General features: G+C 46.3%; 1 protein-coding gene across 2 annotated transcripts in view; it reads left to right on the top strand.

The window, feature by feature from the left end:
• STARD10 (StAR related lipid transfer domain containing 10) overlaps nt 1–11512 on the top strand; it is a 40413-nt gene extending 28901 nt beyond the window's left edge. For both annotated transcript variants that reach the window (XM_020989646.2, XM_020989645.2), the window contains exons 4-7: nt 525–628; nt 2145–2262; nt 10728–10780; nt 10978–11512. In XM_020989646.2, the coding sequence (XP_020845305.1) occupies nt 525–628; nt 2145–2262; nt 10728–10780; nt 10978–11217 (515 nt within the window). In that variant the 3' untranslated portion in view covers nt 11218–11512. The remainder of the gene's footprint in view (nt 1–524; nt 629–2144; nt 2263–10727; nt 10781–10977) is intronic.
• Nucleotides 11513–12327: the final 815 nt, after the last annotated feature.

Genomic DNA, 12327 nt, shown 5'->3' with positions numbered 1-12327 from the left:
ATGGGAAGACCATGATCCTGTCACCCTCCCTTCTTCCCTTCCCCCATCTCACTTCTCCCTCTTTTCCTAGCATTTCCCCTTTCTCACCCAGCCCGCTTGGGATGGTGTCAGGCACTGTGTGCCTGACAGGAGGAGGAGGAGGAGGAGGAGGAGAAATCTCCCCTGTCACAGGGGAGCTCCCAGCTCATGTAGGGGAAGTCATTATGCTCGCCAGGAAATAATTAGAGAAAGAACAGAAGCCAGTGTTCCTGTGTGTGGTTCCCCCATGCTTGGGGTTGAGGAAGGCAGAGGACTAGTAGCCAGAGAAGGCCACCTGGGGGAGGGAGAGGATTGCTGGGAGGTGGGGCTGCAGCTGGGGTGGCTGGACCCTTGGACCACTGCTGGATAGCTTCCTGGACTAGGCCCAGTAACTCTTGGCAGAGTCCTGGTCTCTGGGAGGGAGCCTGGAGCCGTGGGAGGGAGGGGCATGTGGGATGAGCTATGGCGCGTGGCCTCCAGTCTAATGGCCCTTTTCTCCCATTTAGGGAGGTGTCCGAAACCCCTGAAGAACCGTGATGTCATCACCCTCCGATCCTGGCTGCCCATGGGAGCCGATTACATCATCATGAACTACTCAGTCAAGCACCCAGTGAGTGTGCTGGAAGGCACCCACTGTTAGGAGAAGAGTCTTAGGGTCCCTGGTTCTAGACTTGGCTTGGGACCAACCTAATGTGTTATTTTGGGCAGATTCCTTCCTTTCTCGGAGGCCCAGTTTTTCCATTTCTGAAATGGGGATGATATTTCTTCCCCTGTCTTCCACCTGGACTGAAGATCCAGTGAAGGGAATAGATAGGAAAGTGCTTTGGACAGTCTGAAGCCCTGTACAAAGTGAGTCCAGGGCACCAAATGCTTATAGATACCAACTGTGTGCAAGGCTGGGGTCTGGGTGTCCTGGGGGAGGTTGAGTGGCAGTGCAGTACAGTGGACAGAACTCAAGTCTTAGAGTTTGAGTTTCAGCCCTACAATCAACAAGTGATGTGACCATGGGCAAGTCACCTGTGCCAGCCTTAGTTTCCTTACCTGTAAAATGGGTACAACAATACGCCTTGGAGGGAGGAAAATGCCACTTTGGTTAGTGTTAAAGCGCTCTGAAAATATGAATGATTATGTCACAAGACCTAATCCTTCTGGATCATAGTATTGAGAGCTGCAAGGGACTCTATAAAGATCATTTCTTCCAGCCCCCCCCCCCCATTTTACAGTGGCCCATTGTCTTCTGCCACGCTCCTGTGTCATGGCCTGCAATCTCATTCGAGTCTCTCTGCCCTCAGATCCTTCAGACTCTGAGGTCACATCTTGAGGGTTGGCCACTGGTCTTCTGGCTCTGACACATGCTACCTGGAGAGTTCACTTCACTTTGCCTGGCCTCAGTTTCCTCATTTGTTAAATAGGAATCAAAACCCACAACTTAACCAACTTATGTGAGGGAGAGTCCTTAATGAATCGCAGAGCTCTAGAGAAATGGCAAGCTTAATTCTTTCCATGATTAGAATCCTGCAGCAGGAGTCAAGAAACCCAGGTTCAAGCCCCGGGTGGACCATCTGCCTGTTGTGTGTCCCAGGGCAGGCCCCTGCCCTACTCTAGGCTTCAGTTTTCTCATTTTTTAAATTGAGGAGGTTGGAGTGGATGACCTCCAAGGTGATTGTTTGAAACCTGAGGGTCATGACCACAGAAAAACATTGTTCAAATAAAGATACAGATATGTTAAAAAAAAAACAACAGAAAAGAAAAGAGTCATGGAGAAGCTCCAAGTTTAGTAGGGTGATGAAAGGGATAATTTTATAACAATGGCATTGATTATTGAATTATTTGAAACCTCGAGATGGGAGAGGTCTGGGGAAAGGCCCGAGCCAGAGGATAGGAGAGAGGTTAAGATCCAGGGTGGGCCTCAGACGTCCCTAGAGGTGTAACAAGGTCAAGGGGGCAGTGCCCCCAGTGCAGCCCAGAGAAGGGAGTGTGGGAAGCTGTGTGTGGGTAGGAGGGCAGTTTAGGGGGCCTTCCCCCTCCAGCCTTCTAAGTGCCAGGGAGGCCTCTGCTACCTCTTTCTTCTTCCTGCCTCAGGTGTCAGCCACACCTGTACCTCATGCCTATCCTTCCCTTCCTAGAAATACCCACCCCGAAAAGACCTGGTCCGAGCTGTGTCCATCCAGACGGGCTACCTCATCCAGAGCACAGGCCCCAAGAGCTCTGTCATCACCTACCTGGCCCAGGTAGACCCCAAAGGTGAGACACTGCACCTGGCCTGGCCCCCTCTCCTCCTGTTCCTTTCCCTTCTGAGAGCCCCCCACCCCAAGACAGAGCAACATATCTATCCCCAGCCTCCTTCCATACCCTTCATACCCTTCTGTGTGCCAAGTGGTAGGGGATGAGTAGGAAATACAGGTTACAGATGGAGCTCTTGATATGACAGAAGTGCCTTCAGGGAGCTTGCTGTCTGGTAGGGGGCCCAGACAGAAATAGGTAACCATAATTCAGAACAGTGCATGATAAGAGTTGGTGAACAGGGTTACACACTCAGAGAGCCAGGAGGATGAGGGTTAGCTCAAGTCATTCATGGTCAGTGAGGATAAGAGATGGGGAGGGATGAAGAATAAAAAATGACTCTGTCCACAGGAAGAACTGGGAGAGAGTGGGGTATGTGGCCACCCCTCTTTATAGTCTGTTCTGTTCTGTTCTAGGAGATGGGCTTAATCTGTATTTATTAGGGTGTGAGACACACCTTAGCGTGTCATAGTGGCGGACAGAAGCCTGGGTGGTAGGTCTCAGGCGCTCTGGGTTCTAGACCTTGCCAGCTCTATAACCTTGGACAAGTCCATTTCCTTTGTCTAGCCTCAGTTGTTTTTTTTTCTGTTAAATGGGAATACTTTGACTTGCTACTTCTAAGCACTTTCCAGTTTTAAAATCTTATAAGTTCTCTTCATCCTATCCCTCTATTCGAGAAACAGGCAAATGCCATTAGACTCTAAGCCACTGACTAATTTGTTGATGCTTTTCTCCATGAAAAATTGTAACTTGTTGTCTTTGGGGTCAAGGGGAAGGAATTGGGAACTAGGAAGAGAGGGACACCTGCATTCTTGGGAGGCAGCTGTGGTAGAGTGGAAAGGGAGCCCTGGTCTTTGAGTCAGAAGATATGATTTTGAATCCCAGCTATAAAACTTACTGTGACCTTGGGGAATCACTTTGTCTCTGCAAATCAATTTCCTTACCTCTAAAATTGGGATAATCGTGCGTGGAACATCTTTCCTCACAAAACAGATGGCATAGGGACTATGTTTGGATTTGGGTAGGGGGAGATATGGGGAAACAAGGGAGAGGAAGGAGTTGCATTGCTGTCCTGCCCAAAATACTTTCCCTGCTCACCTCTACTACTTGGAACCACTGAATCCTTTCAAGACCCAGCTTAAATACCACTTTCTTCAAGAAACTCTTCCTGTTTCTCTACTTTTGGGTCTCCTCTCCTACCAAGTCAATGTATTTATTTAGTAAATGTCTTCTGTATCCTCATTTGTGAAAATGTATCCCCCCTTTATAGAACTTAATTAAGCTCTCGAGGGCAAAGAATATCTATCTCATATTTCTGTTTGTACTCCTGATGGCTATCACAATGCCAGGCACATGTTTAGGCACGTAATAAATGCTGCCTTGAGTGATTGACCTTGAGGATTTAAATGTAGAGGACCAGGAGGGTAGAGCCTGGGATAGAGGGAGGGACCCCAGGAGGAGAGAGCCACTTTGATTCAGAGGAAGTGTGGCTTGGTAGATGGAACATTGATTGGACTTGGAGTGAAAAAGATCTGGGTTCAAATCGTGCCCCATTCAGTTCTTCGCAGGTTGGACAGGTCACTTGACTTCTCAGCTTCATGTTCATCGTATATAAAAAGGTAAAAGGGGGAAACAAAAATAACCCCCACCTCTTAGTGTGAGGCAGTGTGGCATCATGGACAAAGCCAGCCAGGAAGACCTGGGCTTACCTCTTATCTCTCTCTGGGTGACTTTAAGCAAGTCACTTACCCTCCCTCTTAGTGCTCTAGGAGACTCCGAGTTAACTTCTCCTAACCTGTAGGATTTCCCTATCCCAGTGAAATCACAGGTCCATTCTCTATCCCACCTTGTGTCCTAAGGACACATCAGGGTGCATCAGAGGGAGCACTGGATTGGAGGGTCAAAGACCCTGGCACAAATCCCAGGTTTGCCACTTACTACCTGCCTGATCTCGGGCAAGTGACATAAGCTTTCTGAGCCTCAGTTTCCTCATCTGTAATATGGGTGGGTTGGATGAGGTAGCCTCCATGGGCCTGTGGCAGGTGGAAGATGAAATGACTGAGGAAACAAAGCTTTGATCTTCCAAGGAAATTGATTTATTAATCAATGCATGCCAATTGCCCAACACATTGGGACTAGGCCCCTTCCTCAGCTTAGGCCTGGACCCCAGATACAGGGGGATTCAGACTTTTTACACATTAAAAACGATTAATCAAATAAGGCCAATTAATTAAAAGGAAACAATACAACATTAGGTAATCTGCTGCTTAGAAACCCTTAACCAAGGACCTAGATTATGATAACCAGAAACCCAGTCTGATCCAAAGACTGAGGCAAGGAGTTTTCTCATAGTTGTACATTTCAAGCAACCTGTGTGTCTTATCTGAAAACTGGCCCCTTACTGATCAGTCAGTTATTGTCTCCATATTCCTTTGGTTATTTACAGACATTCTGGGGAGGGGAAGCAGGACACCTCTTCTGATTTCAAGGAATTGCACCTGTTCACTCTCCTCCTCACAAGTCTTTAATCTTTCCTCCAATTGGAAATCAGATCACCTAATGTTGTATTGTTTCCTTTTAATTAATTCTCATTTGGTTAATTGTTTTTAATGTATAAAAGCCTGTCTTCCCCTGTATTTGAGGTCAGGCCTAAACTGAGGCAGTTGGTCCCAGTTTATTGGGCACTTGGCATTCACTGCTTAATAAATCGATATGCTCAGAAGGGCAAACGATCCCAGTTTGTTGAGCAGTTGGCATGCAATGCTTAATAAATCGATATGCTCAGAAGAATGAACCTTTGTTTCCTTAGTCATTTCATCTTTTACCTGCCATAGTCTCTTTCAGCTCTAAACCTATGAAACTTATCCTAAGGTGGCTGTGAGATAATATATGTATGTTTTCCCCTTTATTAGAATTAAATTTTGTTTTCTCCTCCATTATCCAATAGATTTCCTTCTTCCTTCCAACCCGCTTCTGAAAAGAAAAACAAAACCTATGCAACAGAGGTGCATAGTCAAGCAAAACAGACTCCCACATTGACCATCTTTTAAAAAAAGTGGTGTCTCTTTCGTTGTGTTCCATTTACCTCTCAGTCTGGAGGTGTGGTTGTCATGTTTTTCTCCATCAGTCTTTCAGATTCATGGTTGATCATTGCATTGATCGGAGACCTTAAGTCTTTCAAAATGATTTTTTTGCAATGTCGTTTTTATAGTTTAAATTATTTTCCTGGCTCTGCTCACTTTGCTGTTCATCAGTTCAAAATGAAATTCAAGTGATGCCTGCTCTCCGTACCCTATACTCATTTGTATAGACTTCTACTTGTACCCACTAACAATATGATTTCATAAGTCTCCCCCCTGCCAAGGGGCAGCTAGGTGGCACAGTGGATGGAGCACTGACCCTGAAGTCAGGAGGACCTGAGTTCAAATTCAAATGGTCCTCAGACCAAACACTTAAGACTTAGCTGTGTGATCCGGGCAAGTCACTTAACTGCAATTGCCTTAAAAAAAAAAAAAGATCATCAGAGCATAACAAATCACATTGCAGATACTCGTATCATCTGCCCCTAGCTCCAAAAAAAATCCATCTTCTGCCACCCAATTTAAGTTTTTCTCAGGTCTTTTCATCTGGAATGCTTGGAAATCTTCTGTCACATTAAAGGTCCATTTTTTTTTCTCTTGTAGATTTATACTCTCTTTTATTGCAAACGTTATTTTTCACTATAGCCTCTATCTCTTGCCTTTCAGAATTTCAAATCCTAGCTCTCTGCTCTTGTATAGTGACAACTACTGAATCTCTGTGTGACCCTGACTATGGTTCCTTGGGACTTGAATTCTTTCTTCCTGGTTGTCTACAGTATTTTTTCTCTGACATGGTAGCTCTAAATTTTCACTGTGATGTTCCTAGAAACGTCATTTTGGAGTTTTTTTTCTTGGAGGTAACTGGTGGGTTCTTTCTATTTTTATTTTGCCTTCTGCTTCAAAGAGATCTGAACAGTATCCTGTCATGATTTCTTGAAATATGGTATTTAGGTTTATTTTGTTTATGGCTTTCACATAGTTCAGTGAGCCTTACATTCTCTCTCCTTGATCTATTTTCTAGGTCACTTGTTTTAGATATGATATCTCTTATATTTTCTTCTAATTTTTTTAGCCTTTTGACTTTGTTTTAATATTTCTTTTTTTTTCTCACAGAGTCACTAATTTGTTCGATTCATTCTTATTTTCGGGTACTTGGGTAAGGTTTTGTATTCTTGTGGCAGGCTATTAATTCTCTTTCTAAATCTTTCCTCTATAGCTCTCATTTCTTTTCCAATTCTTCCTTCTATCATTTATTTCATTTGTTATACTCTTTTTAAACTCTTGCATTATTTTTTCTGGAAATTCTAATTGGTCTTGTAGGCAAGCTGTGTGTGGTTTATTTTTATTTTTTGAGGCTTTTCTTGTAGGTGTGCTGGTGCTGTTTTCCTCCTCTGGGTTTCTTGAGCCTCAAAATAGCTTTTTCTTTTCTCTCTCTTTCTGGTTTACTCATTCTTCCAGTGATCTGTCTTGAACAGCAATATAGTGTTGGTCACTTAGTTGGAAGCTCTGGGGGCAGAGTCTGAGATCCTTCCTCTTTAGGTAGGAACTCTCCACTCATTCCCTTCCCACCTCCCCCAAAATATTGTCATAGGACTGACTGAGTCCACAGTCTCTGCACTGAGTACTGGTCTGGGCCAGGGGCTATGTCAAATCAGATCTATTGGCCTAGCTTGAAGCTCTGAGCATAATTTTGGCTTTTTGTTTTTTAATTTAATTTTTCATGTTTACTTTCAGTTTCAAAAGAATCCTCCCCCACCCACTGAGAAGGCAAGAAATGCAATACCCATTATACAGATGAAATCATGCAAAACATATTTCCACATTAGACATGTTGTGGGGGGGGGGAAGCAAGAAAAATAAAAAGGAAAAAAATGGTTCAATTCTCTACATTTAGAGTCTACCAGTTCTCTCTCTGGAGGCAGATAGCATTTTTCATCATAAGTCCTTTGGAATTGCTATATATCATTGTGTTGAAAAGGGTTGGGTATCCTTTTGGGCATGCAGCTTCTCTCTCCAGCTCCTCTTGTGCCTGGGGACAGGGTTGAGTCAGTGATCAGAGTGGGCATCCTGTGCCCTGGGTTGGAGTCCTAGTTTGGAGCTCTGGGCACCAAGTCTGTGATCCTGGCCCACCCTTATTCCACAGTTCCTATTCTGGCCATTCACACATGGTCAGATTGGTGATTTTTAGCTGGAAAGATGACCCTTTGTAGTTTCTCTTTCCATTTTAGATAGAGATATTACATATACACACATATAATATAAATGTATACAGGTATGTATACATATATACATATGTATTCATGTATATACACATATAAAATAAGAGAATAATAAATATATAATTTCCATTTAATATATGTTACACATTTATATGTGCACATACATATGTATGTGTTAATACACTTTGCAAACCTTCTATCACTTTATCAGTGTGATCTGTTGTTATTCTCCCTTATTCAGCCTCCAGACATTTGAAGATAAGTGCCCCCTGTATGTGGAGCCAGGTGCTGCCTCTTCCCATTTGGTCATCAGCCACAAACATAGCAAGAACCCTCAGTGACAAGATAAGGGTGCCCCAGGGGGCCAAGCAGAGAGCCACTTGGGAAGTGCTTTTCCCTGGGGGGAGCTAGGCACTATCATTTGTTGTTCCAATTTCTGCATGTGAGAGAGAAAGGGAATGTGGCCCAGAGCCTGAGTCCCAGGTACACCTGACGTTTTCATCTTTTTCTGGGCTTTATCTTTGCTAGGCACCCCTCTCCGCTAGAAAAAAAGAAAAGGCTTAGGGGCACAGCCCCCTTCTGTGTCTAATGCTGTCACTGGCGTCAGCCTGGACACGCACTTTTCCCCTTTAGTCGCCAGAGACACCTTTTTGGAAGAACACCAGTAGGGACCTAAGGAAAAAGATGGAGTCCAGCAGACCTAGAGAGTCAAGAACTGATCATGAGGGGGTGCTTGCAAAGGGGCCCTGATGTGGCCACAGTGACTCTCATGACTTTGCAGGCTAACAGACCTTCTGCATGGGTCCCTCACCCACTTAAGAGGACCCATCATTGATGTCTTCCTGGCTTCCCCCAACCCAATTCCAGCATGGTCTTCATTTCTGGATCGCCCTTACTCCAGAATGACAGTGTCTGGCTCAAGATCAACCTGTATCTGAGCAGGAATCCCTTCTGTTGCTCCCCAACAAGCCGCTGTCTCAGCCTCCACCTCAGTCAGTCAGCAGGCCTTAATTAAACACCATTCCAGGCACTGTGCTAAGCACCAGGGATACAAAGAAGGGCTGGATGCAGGCATATCTCTCAAGGAGCTCCCAGTCTCACAGGGAAGACAACATGAAGTAACAGTGTGCCCATGAGATCTGTATACATCTATCTATAGAAGGCACCAGAAAGGGGAGGGGGCAGGAGAGGCCTCCTGCAGGGGACCTTCAGGGAGGAGCACCCTCATCCTGAGGGAGCTCATCTCATTTGGTGGTAACTGTTGGTTAGAACATTTGTTGTGAGCTGGTCTGCCTCTCCACAGCTTCCCCGTATTGCTCACGTGTGCTGCCCTTTGAGGCCAGGCACAGATAGAATCCCCTTTGTACATGAAAGAGATAGTCTGTAGATGAGGAAATAAGGCTAGTAAGAGTCAGAGCCGGGACCCAAATCTAGCTCTGGGTCCAGGTCTGAGGCTCTTCCCACCGCCACATCCCACTGCCTCTCTAAGGAGAGAGGGGAAGGTGGTCGCCAGTCTCTGAGCCCAGGCCAAGAGAGCCTCAGGGCCTCAAGCTAAGGGTTGGAGATCAGATTAGCTTAGAATCCATAAAGACCGGATGTTTTCCCTGGCATAGAGATTCTCTCCCCATCCATTGTGAGGTTAAGACCAGTCAGTGAGTCAACCAATAAGTGCCTGAGGGGAATAGAGACAGAAAGGAAACACACACTGCCTTCTGCTGGGGGAAGTAGGTATTTGTCATGGCAGCCTCCTTTCTTCCCCCTTCCCCAGGACGCACACTCAGCCAGAGAATTGGCCATCCTGGAGTACTGAGTATACAGCGTAAGAGAAGGGTCATCTCCTCACTGTGTGAGAAAAGGTTCAAAGAGGACAGCACCTGTGGTTGTCCTTCGTCATGGAAGGGGCACTTTTTTGTTGCTTGTTATCTATCACCTCGTAGATGATTCAACAGATTCAACACTTATTAGATATCTGCTGTGTACTTTGGTACTGGACAAACCAATTTATATGTTGAAGTTCACAGTCTTGTTGTGAAAACTCAAATCTGATGGCACTGAGAAACAGAATACCCTGTGAACTCTGAGTGGAGAGGGTGTTATTGATGAGGGATACATCCAGGAAGGCTTCCTGGAGGAGGAAGCTTGTGAGTTGGGCTTTAAGGAGTGGCTGGAAGTTTAGTGGGAATCAAGGGAGGGTGATCATCCAAGGAGCAAGAAACAGTGTGAGCAAAGGCATGAAGGTGATTAGTGTAGGGGCACAAGAGACAGTGAGCTGTCTATTTGGTTGGGGTACCATGTGTCTACACTGGGGGAGCATTAGAGAAGTTGGGTGATTAGGGAGAAAAGCATCAGATTGGGGAGAGTGAGTGCCACGCACAGGGATCTGAACTTTATTCAGTAGTAAGTTATGAACATGGTAGTCAGGTGAGTGGTGGTGGCCCCCATGAAGGTCATGATGTCAGAAGCACAATGTGAAGCACAATGTGAAGAACCAGGGTGGCTTTGGATATGCTGAATTTTGAGGTGCCAGTGAAGAGGACCCTGTGGGTCATTTCAGGAGCCATTTCTCCAGGACATCTGTAGGAAGGAGGAGAGACTCATGACAAAACGATAGAGTTCCTAGACCACCGAGTCCAAACTGCTGATTTTCAGAGAGTCTGTTCCCCATCACATGGCCAGCTTAAAAACAAATAGTATCTCATTTTCAGAGGCTCTTAGAAGGTCTGAATACGTGTTGGTCTCTTGGCTTCCATTTCGTCCACATGCTCATTTCTAGACATTTCCTCTTTTGATGGTGTTAAGACTTTAGGGAGCATCTCATCTCTGCCTGTCCTGAGCAGGAAGCTTTTCTTTCCCCCTGACTGTTGGTCCTCCAGCCCCAAATAGAAAAAAGTGAGTTTTAGGAAAAGCTTTCCAACGATCAGAGCCACACAAAAGGATAATGCCTTGTCTTATGTGGTGGTGAGTTTCTCATCACTTGGAGGACCTCAGGCAGAGGCTGGATGAGCCACTTGTCAGGAATGTTGGAGAGGAGATTCCTGCTTGGGCAGATGTAGGATAGATGCCCTCTGAGGTACCCTCCCTCCCAGAGCGCAGTTCGTTGTTTTCAGTTACTCTTTTCTCTTCACAGGATCCTTACCCAAATGGGTAGTGAATAAGTCGTCTCAGTTCTTGGCTCCCAAGGTGAGTAGCCTTGTCAAGTGGGGAGGAGGGTTGGAAAGGGGTTGAGTGGGCCTGGAAGTGGTGGTGGAGACCAGGTCATGGATGTGGGTGGAGGCAGAGGGAGCCAGGTATGGGAAGTCAGTATGGGTGTGTAGGAGGCCCTCTGATGTTGCTGCCCTCTCTTCTCTTCCCTGCCTGCTCTGGTCCTGGTGGCACAGGCAATGAAGAAGATGTACAAAGCATGCATGAAGTATCCAGAATGGAAACAGAAGCACCGGCCTCACTTCAAGCCATGGCTGCACCCGGAGCAGAGCCCCTTGCCCAGCGTGGCGCTGTCAGAGCTGTCTGTCCAGCACGCTGACTCCCTGGAGAATATTGATGAAAGCACTGTGGCTGAGAGCCGGGACGAGCGGGGGGCCGGGGGTGAAGGCAGTGATGACGACTCCTCTCTTAATTGAGGGACCCCTAGAACCCTGGGGAAGCCCAGGCCAGTCACTCCCCACCCTGCTGCTGCAGGGGAGGGGAGGAGAGGGCTGGGACCTGGGCCAAGCTACATTATGTCCTCCTTCCCCCAAGGAAGGGGATAGGGCAGCTGCTGAGTGGGCCCTCTGCCTTGGGGGGTGATGACAAACCTTGGGGGATACCTCCCTCCCCCTACCCAGGCTGGTCCCCTTCTCCCAGGGCAGGGGTGGGAAATGGGGGAGGCAGATTTTGTATAGAAATAACCCCCATTAAACTGGTACTACAGCCACAGCCTCGGGTCAGGGCCCTGATTTCTCCATTCTTTTGCTGGGTACCCTGCCTTTTCAGCTTTTTCCTGTTAAATCATTCACTCATTTGTTCTGTCACCCAATTGTTGTTTCTTTAATCTATTTCATTCGTTTGTCTAATTGTCCAGTCTTTCTTTTATCCTTCTACCCCTTTTAATCCTAGACTCATTCATTTGTTCATTGATTCATTCATTCATCTAATCATTTGTCCATTCATTTATTCTCCTAGTCTAAGTACAGATTCTCCTTCCCTTGTTTCCCCACCCCAGCCATATGCTATGGTCATTAATAAGTTGCTGTATAATGGGAAGAGCCTTGCCTTGTTCATTTGAACCCAGGCCCTCCTGAATTGAGAGTCCTGGGGAGCTCTCAGTGTGGTTGGGGGAGATAAGCTTCAGTGCGCAGAGCAGGAAAGCCTTACCGAAGACTGATGTGCTGAGCTTCAGGACCCATTGGCCCATCCACTTTGGGGTTGGGCTAATTCCTTAAGGCCTTAGCGTTTTCACTATTTCCCAAGTCTTTCTGCTCTCTGGGCTCACCCAAAGCCTCCCAGACCTTTGTGATTCCTGAGCTTCCTTTGCTCAGGGTATTCCATACCCTCTGAGTATGTATAACCAGATGCAGAACTTACCTTCCAAAGGGGCCTATCTCTTCTACATCAGGCTCAGCCTGCCTTGTGCTGATGGCTGCCTCATGGCCCCACAGGTGAATGGAGTCTTACATCCCATCATGCACCTGGCCATCAATTTAGTACTTGTCCACCTGAGAGGGCACCAGACTGAGCTTCTTGACTCATTT

The sequence above is a fragment of the Phascolarctos cinereus genome, unplaced genomic scaffold (assembly GCF_003287225.1).
Source record: "Phascolarctos cinereus isolate Bilbo 61053 unplaced genomic scaffold, phaCin_HiC Scaffold_726;HRSCAF=1367, whole genome shotgun sequence".
Classification (NCBI taxonomy): domain Eukaryota; kingdom Metazoa; phylum Chordata; class Mammalia; order Diprotodontia; family Phascolarctidae; genus Phascolarctos; species Phascolarctos cinereus.
The sequence above is the reverse complement of the archived record's forward strand: the minus strand, read 5'-3'. Positions and strand labels throughout refer to the sequence as shown.